The 14221-nt window shown below is 41.8% G+C and overlaps 2 protein-coding genes across 2 annotated transcripts; one reads left to right on the top strand and one right to left on the bottom strand.

Moving 5' to 3' along the window:
• Window positions 1–45: 45 nt before the first annotated feature.
• Window positions 46–5483, bottom strand: LOC105945734 (von Willebrand factor C and EGF domain-containing protein-like). The gene is made up of 3 exons (XM_031900570.1): window positions 5283–5483; window positions 3931–4047; window positions 46–230 (listed from the first exon to the last, which is right to left on the bottom strand). The coding sequence occupies exons 1-3, from the start codon at window positions 5371–5373 to the stop codon at window positions 61–63; spliced, it is 378 nt and encodes a 125-aa protein (XP_031756430.1). The 5' UTR covers window positions 5374–5483; the 3' UTR covers window positions 46–60.
• Window positions 5484–6479: 996 nt separating this feature from the next.
• LOC100492865 (carnitine O-palmitoyltransferase 1, liver isoform) lies at window positions 6480–13470 on the top strand. Its single transcript, XM_018093337.2, is given in 9 exon segments — window positions 6480–6632; window positions 6892–7008; window positions 8449–8613; window positions 9189–9323; window positions 10222–10374; window positions 10781–10799; window positions 10802–10884; window positions 11265–11357; window positions 11873–13470. Coding segments are annotated over 9 exon segments (1002 nt in total). The 5' UTR covers window positions 6480–6494; the 3' UTR covers window positions 11972–13470.
• Window positions 13471–14221: the final 751 nt, after the last annotated feature.

The following is a 14221-nucleotide window of genomic DNA, read 5'->3' as shown; positions in this document are numbered from 1 at the left end:
TCATATATTTGCAGGATACAAACATTATTTCAGTGCCATAACTATAGGAGGCATTTTATCTCACTTTTTTAAAAATGTTCTACCTACATATTCTGGCTTTTGTCTGGGTGCTTGTGAATCTGGATCAAGCAGAAACCCAGCCCGGCAAGAACAGAAGAAACTTCCATGAGTATTGTGGCAGAAGTGTTTGCAAAGATGGGATGTTCCTGGCCTCCGACATTCATTTATGTCTGTGCAAGAGCCAAGCAAGAAAGAGTGAGCAATAAACATACATTACTGCTGTATTTTAAATGAAATCAGTAAGGGGCGTAACACAATGGACACATCACCATAAGAAGTTTGTAAGTTCTCTCCTATCAAGGTGGGTTCTGAATAAATGGGGCAAATAAATAAGTTCTATTAGACAGGAACTGATGTGTCTGATGATCACTCCCTGAAAAGGCCTTTTGACAAAGTCCATGGAGTTCTGAATGTGGTGTACTGTGTTGTCAACTAAGGGAGTGAAGATTTTGGCCACATATTTAGCAATGATATAAGTTACAGAGTTAATTCTGAGTTTCAAGAAAACTCAAAAAGTTGCTTTAGACTTAATTCTACACATATAACTTAAATCCATTCAGTTGCACTAAATACCTGCACAGGTGTGTCCATTGCTCTGTAGGACGAACCCCGTCGCACACAAACACCTGTAGCTGCCCTGAAGGTTCTTGCATTTTTGTTGGCACAGGGATCTTTTAGAGGAACATTCATAAATGTCTGCAGACAAAGAGAAGGAGTAGCTAAGTATAGAATTATAGAGGAGTAAGAAATAAGAACAGTAAGAATACAACAAAAAGGGCATCGTGATCATCTTGCATTTTAAAGGTCACCAAACTTTTCCTGTTCATGTTTGTATTTATCAAAATATTAGGTTCATATATAGTGATGAGCGAATCTGTCCCATCTTGCTTCGCCGTCAAACATTTTCGCACAGCAAATTTGGAGTATGAATGTGTACTCCAGCCTGGCGTTGCCAAATACAATGAGAGCACAGAGCCTATGAGAGCACAGACCAGAGTCTGTGCTCTCATAGGGTCTGTGCTCTCATTGCATTTGGCAAAACTATATTTTTAAAGGGGGATTGGGGGAGGCACGTAGCTGTCCCCTCTTCAACCTACTACTTGTTCCTAACTTGTGCCCAAGTTAGGAGTTGGTGCTGGGTGCGGCTGCAATTGAACCCTGTATTTACTGCCTTTAATATGGTAAGGGCAGGGCTGCCTTGTGCCAGCCTGAGCACTGCTGTACACCGTGTGGCAAAGGGACACTTTATTCTTAGAGAAGTGATTTTTAAACGGTGGGGTTGTCCCTGGGGGGACACAGCATCTTGGCTGGGGGCCCAGATTGAAGGCCAGTTAGGGATGGATTTAAATGAAAAGCCTCTTTTCTCTCAGACCAGCTTTAGTGTCAGAGTGAGATTTATGGTTAACAGTTACTGTTCTAGGTTTTTCTGAACTATGGCAGATATGGAAGTGTTTTATGAGCTAAGGAGTGCAGTGCTGAACATTGCTCCCCAAAGAGGCAAGTAGGATTAAAAACTACTGGCTTAGAGAGAATACATATAAAAGCAGCTTAATGTCAAAGCACTCCCACACAGCTGACGCTGACCACATGTAGAGATCCCGAGAGTCAAGCAAACAGATCAACAAATGCACACCAGGGCTGGCAAATGAAAGCACTGACTGGGTCTTTTGCCAGTTGATCAAGTGACTTACTGCATGCCCAGTACTATGTCATCATTGTATGATAGGATTTTTCATCAAGCAGATTCCAGCCAAAATGTTTTTGGCCAAGGTTTGACAAGATATCCGGTCAGTTGTATGAATATTCTGCCACTCATGCATGTGTACTCCAGCCTGGCTCTGGTCTGTGCTCTCATTGGGTTCTCCAGTGGATACTTCTCTCTCATGCCCGTTGTCACTGAAGATTTAGTGGGGATCAAGCAGCTGGCGAATGCTTATGGGATCATTATCTGCACTAATGGAATTTCAGCACTTTTTGCAGGTATTTACTAATGTATTTAGCGGAAGCATCTGTAAGGAGTAACAACTGATCTTCATTCATTGTTCATAGGTTGCTCTGCAGTTAATGCATGGGATTTTGATTATTCAGGGAAATCTTAGACTAGTTCTATGAGCTCTTAAGTATATAACTCAGTTGTTTAATCAGCTATGTTTAATTCATAAACATTCAGATATAAGAGGCAGTCACTGCTAAGAATGCAGCTAGCATTCATAGGGACTTTATAGGGACACTTTGCCCAAAGCATGGCAAGTACTTGATACTTAGTATGGCTGCTTCCAGCTTCCTGCTGCTGTTGCATTTTTCTTTCTTTTTTTTTTATCTGTTGTGCTGTAACTCTTCAAGGCAGGAGGGTGAAAGGGTCCTCCATCCACCTTTCCCTAATCACCTTTCCCTAATCTGCAGCTGCCAACATGATATATTTATGAAGAGTTCACAGGGGGTCACGCTGAGTGTCCTTTTATTATTTATTTGATTATTGAAACTTAGCAGTAGCGGCTACATTTCCCACCCTAGGCTTATACTCGAGTCAATACGTTTTTCCAGTTTTTTTAGGTGAAATTAGGTACCTCGGCTTATATTCGGATCGGCTTATACTCGAGTATATATGGTATATAGAATAAAAATATAAAAATGTAACAATTGAACCTTCACTGTCTGTTTATAGGTTGCTGGGGTCAGTGACCCTGACAATGAGGAGGCAGAATTAACCATGAAGACCAGTTAAAAAGTTGCTTAAATGAGTCCATCTAACCCAAAGGTTAACTTAAAAGTGAACTTTTTTCTTTAAAAGCAAACTTGAACTTTACCCTCCCTTTACTACTGTATCCACTAATTTACAAATTCTGAATAGTTGGTGTTAACTTCTTGCCCCAGGGTAGAAATTCTCCCGCGGATCAAAACATTTTCATCTTGAGGCTGAAAGCTAATCTGTCATTACCAAGGATTGTTTATATTAACTTCTAATTCAACAAATGCATTAAAGCGCAGGCATCCCAGAAGCAGAATATATGTATAACATAGGACCTTTTATCACATCTGGCCTATTGTCTAAAGCCTAAAGTCCGCTCTTCTCTTTGTGCCTTTAGCAAGTAAGTTCCCGGCCGGGATCAGTGTGAAGGAAGTGTTGCTATTAAATCCCTGTGGGGTCCCTTATATGCACCTTACTCTCCTGGTGTGTGGGTAATTATCGCTACTCGAGCGGAGACTAAAAGGAGTATCCTATAGTATGGTTCCCCAACGCCTTCCTATTTAGATACACGCCTCTGTTATGCTAGGGGCTAATTAGGTAATAGAGTCCTGTTTATGGTAGATCCTTGTGAAGGAATTAGACATTCTAGATTAGTTTTATGTAGTGTTTATGCCTATTGATTACTTTTTTATTCCATATGAGTTTATATTTTAGATCTCTTCAACTGTTTTTAACTCACTCTCCTCAATACATGTGTAATGATATATGAACTAGTGTAGGTATTACCAATTGGTTTTATTTCATCTCCTTTTTAATTATTGTGTATTATTGTCTGAGAATGAATTAATGTAAATCCATTATTTATTCTATGTTTGGTCACGGTGTGCACGTTATGATTTTGTTTTACAGATTATTGTAACTTTTTTATAATAAAAACTATTTGATTGAATTTAACTGTCACGGGTGTTTTATGAGCGCCAACTCTGTTGTTATTCACTATTATCGCCTTTCCACATCATCTTTCAATGTTGCTAATTGAACCTCCTGCAGTCCTTGGCTACAGTTTTGCTATATTTCTCAGGGAGACCTCCTGTTGTTACATAGATCAGATGCTCACAGAAAGCTCTAACTTTAGGGGGATGCTCCAAACTGGAGACTTCAGAGAAAGCACAAGTTCTCACCGTAGCAGCTCGTCCTGTCAGTAGATAGCTTCATGCCTGGCCCACAGTCACACACGAATCCTCCCTCTGTATTTATGCAGGTTCCTTCACATGAAGAGGCCTCACATTCATCAATATCTAGTAGGGAGGAAGCACAAGGTTTGATGATATTTTAATTCAGATGCTTTCTCAGTCAAAATATTAAAAGAATTTGCACCCCATCGCCGATATCCCTCCCCTTCACCCTAGTCCAGACCTCCCCTGCTTGTTTCCCGATCACCCCCTGACCCTCACCTCGCACATCATCTTAATCCCCCCCCTTACTGTCGCTGCTCTTTCTTCGGGCAATCACCTCCACTTGGGACTGAGTGGGTGGGAAATTCAAACAACAAAATCTCCCCCAGATTTTTGCCACCATTTTGAGCCTGCATTTAACACATAAAGCCATCCAGTTTTTGTTGCTGAAATCCAAACTAGAACATTTTTATCTGACTTATCTATAATGCTATGTTAGCTGGTATATGGCCTTTATTCATGCCAGGGAATGTAAAATCTATGGAACTGACACACAATACCAACAAGCCGGTGCCATAGGTTCTGTGTTTTATTTTGATTTTTTTGGTTCTCACTTTGATCAATACCTTGGGGTGTGGGTACATGTGACTTGGAAATCAAAGTGGCCTGGCAAACATTCTCTTGTTTTATTGGTATTATGGCACAGGGCTGCCATGCCACAAAGCCAGTAGCCCAAAACCACTAAGCCCCAAGATCAACCCTTATTTACCTTCTGGGGTCCTGCATCAATGTCCTTCTGATCTCCATCAAAGACCACAGTAAACCGCACAATATGACAGGCACCTTAGGGCTCTGGCACATGGGGAGATTAGTCGCCCGTGACAAAACTCCCTGTTCGCGGGCGACTAATCTCTCCGAGTTGCCTTCCCCTGCCATCCCACCGGCAAAAATGTAAGTCGCCGGTGGGATGGCACACGAGGCGACGCGATTTCGCGCAAATCTCCAAAGTTGCCTCGCGAGGCTTTTTCGGCGATATGCGCAAAATCGCGGCGCCTCGTGTGCCATCCCACCGGCGACTTACATTTTCGCCGGTGGGATGGTAGGGGAAGGCAACTCGGGGAGATTAGTCGCCCGTAAACAGGGAGTTTTGTCGCGAGCGACTAATCTCCCCGTGTGCCAGAGCCCTTAGGTGCATTGTGAATATATTTCACCCATGGAGACAATGATAAATAATCCCTTAGGCCTCAGAGAGTAAGTGGGTGTAAAACAGAAAGCAGTCACTTAAAATGCATAGTGCTAGCATATTGCAGGTTGGAAAATATATTGCTGTATTGCAGGCTGGGATGCCATGTTTTTACCTGTGCAGGTCACTCCATTTACAGTCTCTGCCATTCGGAATCCAACAGGACACACCCTTGATACGTGCTCACAGCCGCCATCATTGCACATTAATTCACAGCCGTATTCTCCACAAGGGGAAGGAGCTAGAAACAAATAAATACTATATAGTAGCAAAAATTAAAGGAAAACTCACACACTCTCATCACATGAGACAGCTCATATATAAAACTCTGCTTCATCTAAATAAACCATTATCATAAAAATATACAATTTTAGTAGTATGTGCCATTGGGTAATCCTAAACAGAATTGTCATTTCAGGTACTAGGGGCCGATCATACAATTCATGGTGCACACAAACAAACCAAAGACACATACATGCTAGGCCCCATCAGTCAGTTAATGGACAAAGTTCTTTACTCCCACAATACGTCCTGTTACAGTCAGAGCTGCATCTCTGAGGGAACACACAGCCCATTACAAAATTAACATTACCCCCCCTAGTCTGATGCAGCCACTTCCTATAGGGAGCACTTCCATAAAGAAGTGGTAGATACAGGATAAGTTATTTAGTAACTTACTTCTACATTTGACAAATTAAAGGCTAAAGCTAAAGCACAATGGGGTGACAGGTACAAACTGGCTACAAACCTCCCATAGGCCCAATGTGTGCAATCATCAGTCTCCATTATATAAGAGGGCAGCAGGGGATGAGGCCTATGGGAAACACCACATAATGGATTTAGAAATGCAGAGTTACAGCAGGATATATAAAGTATTATATATAGTTATATAGTAATATATACATACATATGTATACATACATGAGTAACCATTGACAAAAAGAGAAAGTTGGCATTGGGTGGGTCACTATGATCCCTGTGAATGAGTGAAATGTCCTCCTGTAATTAGAAATAGTAATTATAGTTTGCTGTAAGCCAATCTGGGGGCAGTGAAGCTGATTATCTACTTAAAGGGCACCTATCACTAAAGCATGGTTCCCCTCACCAGAGGAGGAGGCTAATAGAGCCCTCGGGTAGTGGGAAACCCCTTACTAGCACTAAGCCAACTGGAGTGTGGGATCTATTAGTCTGCACTTCTGGTGGGGGAAACAATTTGGGGTGACAGGTCCCCTTTAATTCAACTCTCCAGAGAAAAAAGATAGAAACCAAACGTCCTCAATATGATTTATGTTCACGCACTCAGTATTATTTGTTCTGTCTGTCTGTAATGCCGCGTATGTTTGTGTGTTCTGCTTCCAGGTGGTTTGACAAAACAATGAGTTTTGTTGTGTTCAAGAATGGAAAGATGGGCATGAACGTTGGGCATTCCTGGGCCGATGCCCCAATTGTTGGGCACCTCTGGGAGGTTAGTGATGAGAATCATTTTTGCCGTGCCGCTGTCCTGGCACATAAACATAGTATATGCCTCTGTCAGCCTGGGGTACCATTGGGAAGGGAATACACAGCCCCAGCCCCTGCTGCAGGCACAACAAGGATTCCATATATAAGATCCCAGCACAATCCCTGGCAGGAGTGCCCATATCGTTACAGGAAACATGCTCTGCTGTAGGAAAGAAGCCCCGTTCTGAATTGCAGTAACTAAGCGCCCGTTGCTATTTCCACAGTATGTCATGGCCACGGATAAAATGGAACTGGGGTACAATGAAGACGGGCATTGTAAAGGAGACGTGAATGGAAACATCCCTCCTCCCAGCAGACTGCAGTGGGATATCCCAGAAGAGGTAAGGGAACATCTTACATATACAGGGAGCTGAGTGAGCATCACTACATATTTCACTGGAAACGAAATAATTTCAGCCCCAGCACATGGATAAGTTATAAATGGACTTCGGCATTGCTAAAAGGCACCACAATTTCCACCACAATTCATCTTGAAATAAAGTATGAGGTAGAAAGCAAAATGCAAAGACACTTTGCAGTTGGTCTTATTCTTTGTGACTTTTTTAAAATATTTGGGTTTTCGTTCTACAGTCAGAAATTGAACTTTTGTTGGTTGCTAATGTCTGACTTACCCTGGCAAACAGGAAGTAGTTTGAAAAGCATAAAGGATAGATAAGGAATAAAGACTAAAAAAAATATTTTGGCACTTCACCCCCCTCCAGTGTTTTACCTTTCCTTCTCCTTTAAGGGATTTCCAGAAAATCCCTAAATATTGTGGGACACCTTTACTTCCCCTTTAGGACTATGTTACCATGGTGTTCATGTATATAGACAAGAGGTTGCAGGCCACCTTCATTTCCTCAGTACCTTAAGGCTCTACACACACACACAGAGTTTTATACAATCTTATCCCTGCATGTATGCCCACCTTATGACATGTGGTTTTAGGCTGGAATCCATCTGTCACCAGCGTTTAAGAGGTTATTCATGTTTAAATTAACTTTTCATATGATGAAGTGATTGATGTTCTGAGACAATTTGCAGTTGGTCTTCACTTTTTAATTCCTGTGTTTTTGAATGATTTAGCTTTTAGTTCAACAGCTTTCAGGTTTGGAATTTCAGCAGCTATCTGGTTGCTAGGGTCCAAAATACACTAGCAACCAGGCAATGGTTTGAATGAGAAGCTGGAATATCAATAGTTAGAGGGCCTGAAGAGAAAGATGGATATAAATAATATAATAAAAAAATAAGAGATAGAATTAAAAGTAGAAATAGAGATTTCATTGTAGCTTCCAGGAGATACAGTTTTTTGGTTGCCGGGGTGAGTGACCCCCATTTGAAAGGTGGAAAGAGTCAAAAGAATAAGGCAAATAATTCAAAAACTAAAAAATATAAGAATTAAAAAGTTGCTAAGAATCGGCCATTTCATAATGTAATAGAAGGTAATTAATTGGTGAACCAACCCTTCTAACGGGCAGTGTTTATTAGAGCCATGAAGGGAGGAGAAAAATAATAACTGTAACGGGGAAAGTGTTTTACTTACTATGAGGGGATTGTCAGCAGGGTGTGGCAGGAGAGAGAGGCGTCGGTCTAATATATGACACTGTGACATCACTAAGTGACAAATATAAGGCTACGCTTAGCTGTATACTGAATAATCTAAAGCTCTGTAGTTAAATAAAGGGAAAGTCCTGTAATTATACAGGGGAACATTGTACCCCACACTGTATATGAGATGAATGATCACTGCTGCTTCATTGCTCGAATTTCATTTCTTTCAGTGCCAAAACGTTGTTGAAGAGTCCCTGACAGTTGCCAAAGCCCTCGCAGACGACGTGGATTTCCACTCGTTCCCTTTCGATTCTTTCGGCAAAGGACTGATCAAGAAAAGTAGAACAAGCCCCGATGCCTTTGTGCAATTATCTCTCCAGCTGGCCCATTACAGAGTAAGTGTAGCTTCCCTCATTGTAATTCAGCTGCTCATCTCAATAGAACCCCAATAGGACTGTTCTGCCCCCAATAAGGGGTAATTACATCTTAGTTGGGATCAAGTACAAGGTTCTGTTACAGAGAAAAAAATAAACCATTTCTTTAAAAACTGAATTATTTGATTAAAATGGAGTCTATAGCAGATGGCTTTCACATAATTTGGAACTTTATGGATTATGGGTTTCCAGATTTACAAAAACCATAGTTGAATGTACTTTGGGTGTCGATTCGTGGGGGGCAAGTTCACAGCATCAGCTGACGCAGGCCATTGTGGGAACCTTGTTGCTACCGCCACCTTTGCAGAAGCTCAAGAAGCTGCTTTAGATGCAAGTAATTAATTTTTTGGGCAACAATTGCACCTAAAGTTGCAATACTGTAACTGCATTTGTGGGTCCTTTTTACCATACGGCTTTCCAGGTGATAATGATGGTCACATAGCATTTTGTGCAAATTACTTTGTGTTTGAAGGAAGATGCGACTTGAAAGCCTGAAATCTGTAATGTGCCGCAGCAATAACTCATTTGTTTTTAAGGACAAAGGAAAGTTCTGTTTGACCTATGAAGCCTCTATGACCAGGCTGTTCAGAGAAGGCAGAACAGAGACCGTCCGCTCCTGCACCATTGAATCCTGCGACTTTGTGTTGGCAATGTCAGACCCCTCACAAACAGTAAGTAAAACTTCTCCTTCAAAAGACTGCTCCTTCCATGGAAGATGCAGATTTCTGTCCTGTAGCACCCTGCAGTTACCAGCATCCCTCACTGGCCAAGGGGATACTGGGATTTGCAGTAAAATAGTAGAAGAGACATAGGTTCTGACATATTGGGCAAATGCCAAACTGGGCTGATTCTCGGCCTGTGAATAAATGCAGGGTGAGAATTAGCCCCTACACTGGTATCAGCCTTTCCCTACACTTAGAGCCATCGTGTCGGCCTGAGTGCAGGCACACGGAGTAGATTTTGGACCCAGAATGCATACTCGCACATTGCAAGAATAAATCAGCTCCATGTGTGGGCACAGGGAAAGACTGGTGCCACTGTAGGGGCTGATTCTCTGCCCTCTCTGGGTGCCATAGAAAGTGTAATTGCGCCATAGGAAGCTCTGTGCCCCAAAAGTTCAAGTTGCTGTTTTGCATCCTATGGAAAATGCCTTTGTGATCAGGGTTTGTGTTCCTTTATTCTGCTGCCTCCACTGCTTCATCTTCTCTGTAATTAGATTTGATTTGCCGAGTGCTTTCAGCTCGATTTGCCCTGCACAAACAAGCCATATTACCGTTTCATATGTGCCCGGGTTTTGCTTTGCACTGAATGCTCGCAAATGTGTCGCTCATTTGGCTTTCTGACTCCCCTGTAAGGGAAAAGCCATTAACTGCAATTCCTATCTATATACTCCTGCCTTTTTATTTTTACCTTGGGAAAGTAAATAGGAAAGTCCCTCAGAGCAAATCCTTTTGTTCCTGACCCATAAATACATTAAGGAGCTGCAGAAAAAAAACCCCAAATAGAATTCTGTTTTGTTCTAAACAAACACAAATAATGAATAAAGTATTCAATGTTTTCTGTTTCTAGAATGAAAAAAGACTTCAGTTATTCAAGGAGGCAGCAGAGAAGCATCAGCAAATGTACCGTCTGGCCATGACAGGCTCTGGCATTGATCGCCATCTCTTCTGTCTTTATGTGGTGTCCAAATACCTAGGGGTAGATTCCCCTTTCCTTAAGGAGGTAAGTAGCCCACCAAGACCACAATATGGATATGCATAAAAATCTGTATAATGTTTTTATAGAGCACTGCTAGGATACGCAGCACTGTTCAGTTTTATAATGTAAAAATGTACTCACAAAGAGGACAAGCATTATAAGTAATGCCATGCCCTCAAAATAGACCGTCCCCTTTACCAGGAATGATGGCAGGTAAAGGTTTAGGTGCAGGTATTTGAAAGGCACATTTTGGTGGACAGTGTGCTGATATGGGAAAATCAGCCAACAAGGAAGAAAGTATTTACTTATATAGCCCACAATGTTGAGGTTTAGTTCTCCTTTAATTCCATGAGCTCAAGAAGATTTAATAACCATGTAATGCAGATCCTTGCTGACCAAATGCCTTTAACTCTGTGCCTTTGCCCTTTAGGTTTTGTCTGAACCTTGGAGGCTCAGACCCCCCAGCAGCAGGTGCACCTTTTCCAGCTGGAGAAATTCCCAGAGAATGTATCAAGTGGAGGTGGATTTGGACCTGTAAGTTGTTGTCTATATGTTCTACTGATTTCTGCAATGCGGCACCATGGCTGCTCCCCTGCTGTATACTTATGGCACTTCCCTAGTTTGTTACCTGGTGGTGTCTCTGAAAGTGAATATATCCTCACATCCTAATACAGACTTTCTGTAAGCTCCACAAATACCGTGCCAAAGGCCTGGCGTCTCCATCACATGTAGTCACATGGGGTGATTAAGGTTGGTGATTTGGCCCAAGCAATGTGCAGCTACATTGTATTCACCTAGGGTTAACCAATGCTCAAGCAGATAGACATGAATACCATGGGGGGCGCCCCCCCCAAAGGGGCAGCACTGCCATGTACTCTTCAGTTCTGATCTGACTTGCTCTCTTGTGTTTTCAGGTTGCTGATGACGGCTATGGAGTGTCCTATATCATTGTTGGGGAAAACCTCATTAACTTCCACATATCAAGCAAATTCTCCAGCCCTGAGACCGTAAGTGGGGGGCATTTCTTAGTAACTTTTTATTTAGTCTTCATTTATTTTTTATTTCTTTTGCCTTTTTCTTCCAACTCTTTCAAGCTTTCAAATGAGGGTCACTGACCCCAGAAGCCAAAAAACTATTGTTCTGTAAGGCTTCAATTTTATTGCTTATGTTATATTTTATTACTTTTTATTGTTCACCTTATTTAAAGGTGAACAACCCATTTAAATGAACTCAGCTTCTGCTGTCCTCTCTTGATGGCTCAGCATAGGCTTGTTCAGGCCTGAACTGGGATACAAACTGGGCCCTGGTATTTCAAGGCCAAACAGCCCCCCCACCAGCCCAATAAATAGTGACTGTCTATGGCATCTTACAGCAGCCCCTCTGGCATTTGCCATAATCCACAGTTTGCCAGTCCGGCTCCTGGGCCCATTATGATCCAGTCACTGGATGACCAACTTGTATTTGTAAATGAGTTGTGTGGGATGTAACCTCTGACTTTGTATCTGTACAATATTTCTTGCAGGATTCTCACCGCTTTGGGAAACATATCAAGCAAGCAATGATCGATATCCTCGCTCTGTTCAACATCAGCACGAACAACTCCAATAAAGGAAAGAAATAAGGCAAAGTTGGTCGGAACATCATCGAAACCTAGTTCATAGTACCACAATGCATTAGGCTTCCATACACACACACAGACACACAGCCATTCCTTGCTATAGGAACTACAGGAACCGCCACTATACCCTCTGATTTCCAGAAGCCTCAGCCAAATTCAAAATGTAGGTCTGCGGGGGTGAAGGTACACTTTGTGTAAAACATATTGCTGCTGAAATGTCATCCACATGTTACAAGGGCTTCCGAAGTGTTAGAGACATATACAGATCCTGTATAAACTTGCCTGCCCTCATCTTTTTGGGGGACACGTGGGCATTATTCTCATCAGTAAATAAGCAACCATTCTTTTTTTTTGCTTCAATAACCTTAAATAGGTTTGGGTCCAGGACTTCTGCTCCATTGACATACGCATGGGCGCATTGTGGATGATTGTATCCAGATCTCTCGCTTTCCTCTAACATTGTGCTGGCACTGAATTATATGCAGAGAGCATATACTCATTTTTATATATTCCCACTGCCTGGAGAGAATAAAGCCTTAGACAATAGTGTAACATATGATCTGTGTGCCTCCAACTGACTTTCCCAGGAGGCCCGCGTTTAGAAGTACTTGAATTACATATAAGACTTAATGTATTTAGTGTGCATTCATAAACAGGATTATATGGTGTCTGATAATGTCGTCTCTGTATAGTTAGATAGCAACAAAAGTATCATGTCCGTACTTCTCCGTCTCGACTCTTTGGAACTACATAGGCAGTGCTTGGCGAGTCTTTCCATGGTGGGGACGACTCGGTTGATCCGCCGCTTCGATATCAGAGGTTAATGTGCACTAGTGCCTTATATATGAAGGCTTGTAATATAGGAAGAAGTAGAGCGAACTGCATTTTATATAAAGGTACAAAATCTATAAAGGTGTTCTAGGCTCCGTCTTTTCTCCTTGGAAAGTTTTTTTTTTGTGTGTGGTTTGTTCCATGGGCCATACTAGTGCTGGGCGAAGTCCTCTAGTAATTAGTCGGGGCTCCATGCATGTATATTGTGACATACATGGTTGGTTTTGGTGCACCCTTCATTGGTTCTAGACTTTCACCCATTTAGAATATATAACAAACTTTGAAAAGAAGTTTTTAGTTTGTGTTTAACAGTTGTCTCTTCTATCCTTATAGCAAGAGGGGGACACCGGCGTGCAGTGGGTATGGTAGAGATTTGTAACAGGATTCCTTCCATGTTTGAGCCAATATGTTGAGTATTTTTATGGAAAGTGCACTATTTTATTGATTGAATGTATATTATAGTCCTTTAGCATTTAAAAGGTTGTTCATCTTTAAATTAACTTTAAATATGATATAGATAGTGCTCTTGTGAGACAATTTGCAATTGGTCTTCATTTTTCATTACTTGCGGTTTTTGAATTATTTGGCTTTTTGTTTAGCAGCTCTCCAGGTTGGCATTTAAGAGGCTGGTTGCTATGACCCAGTTTAACCTAGCAACCAGGCAGTTGTTTAAAAGAGAGACAGGACTATGAATAGAGAGAGGGCCTGAATAGAAAGATAAGTAATACAAAGTAACAATAACAATGACATTGTAGCCTCATCCTCAGAAGAGGAAGGCAAATAATTTGGAAAGTTGCTAAGAATAGGCTATTCTATTACATACTAAACGTTAACCCGGGGTTTGTTATTTGGGCAGAACCTACTATGTGTCTATAGGTATGGGGGGGGCTGTTACGTGGGATTACTGGGATTTTCTGGATAGAAGGCTTTCCCATAATGTAGAGCACCAGGCACTGAGTAACAATCATGTAACCCCCAGTAGCCATCATTATAGCTTTATTCTATAGCTTGGTTACCATCATATACAAGGTTGTGTCTCGCTGCAAACAATTTAGAATTTTTAAGGAGGAGTCGGACACAATAGGAAATGGTTTTGGTGTATTTCAGAGCTTTCAGATAACAGGTTCCCAGATAACAGATCCCATACCCGTGATTGGAGGCAAATGCTGAAACTGGGAGATGGCACCCAGGGCTCATCTGTCGAATGTTCAAGTGCCGTCCCCTAGACTTGCATTGAAATCCTCTGCATGGGGTGGTGCCATTACCCTTAATAACAACATAGGGTGTAGGGAAGGGAGGGCTATGGCTCAGTGGGTGCTACTTGCCCTGTAGGAGAGACAGGGCTTATATTTTCATTATGGTGACTAACAGACTCAGATATATATATACAGATTCATTGTCAGATTACTTCTGGGCATTCAC

The sequence above is a fragment of the Xenopus tropicalis genome, chromosome 4 (assembly GCF_000004195.4).
Source record: "Xenopus tropicalis strain Nigerian chromosome 4, UCB_Xtro_10.0, whole genome shotgun sequence".
Taxonomy (NCBI): domain Eukaryota; kingdom Metazoa; phylum Chordata; class Amphibia; order Anura; family Pipidae; genus Xenopus; species Xenopus tropicalis.
Note: the sequence above shows the minus strand (reverse complement) of the source record. Positions and strands in the feature narration are given on the sequence as shown.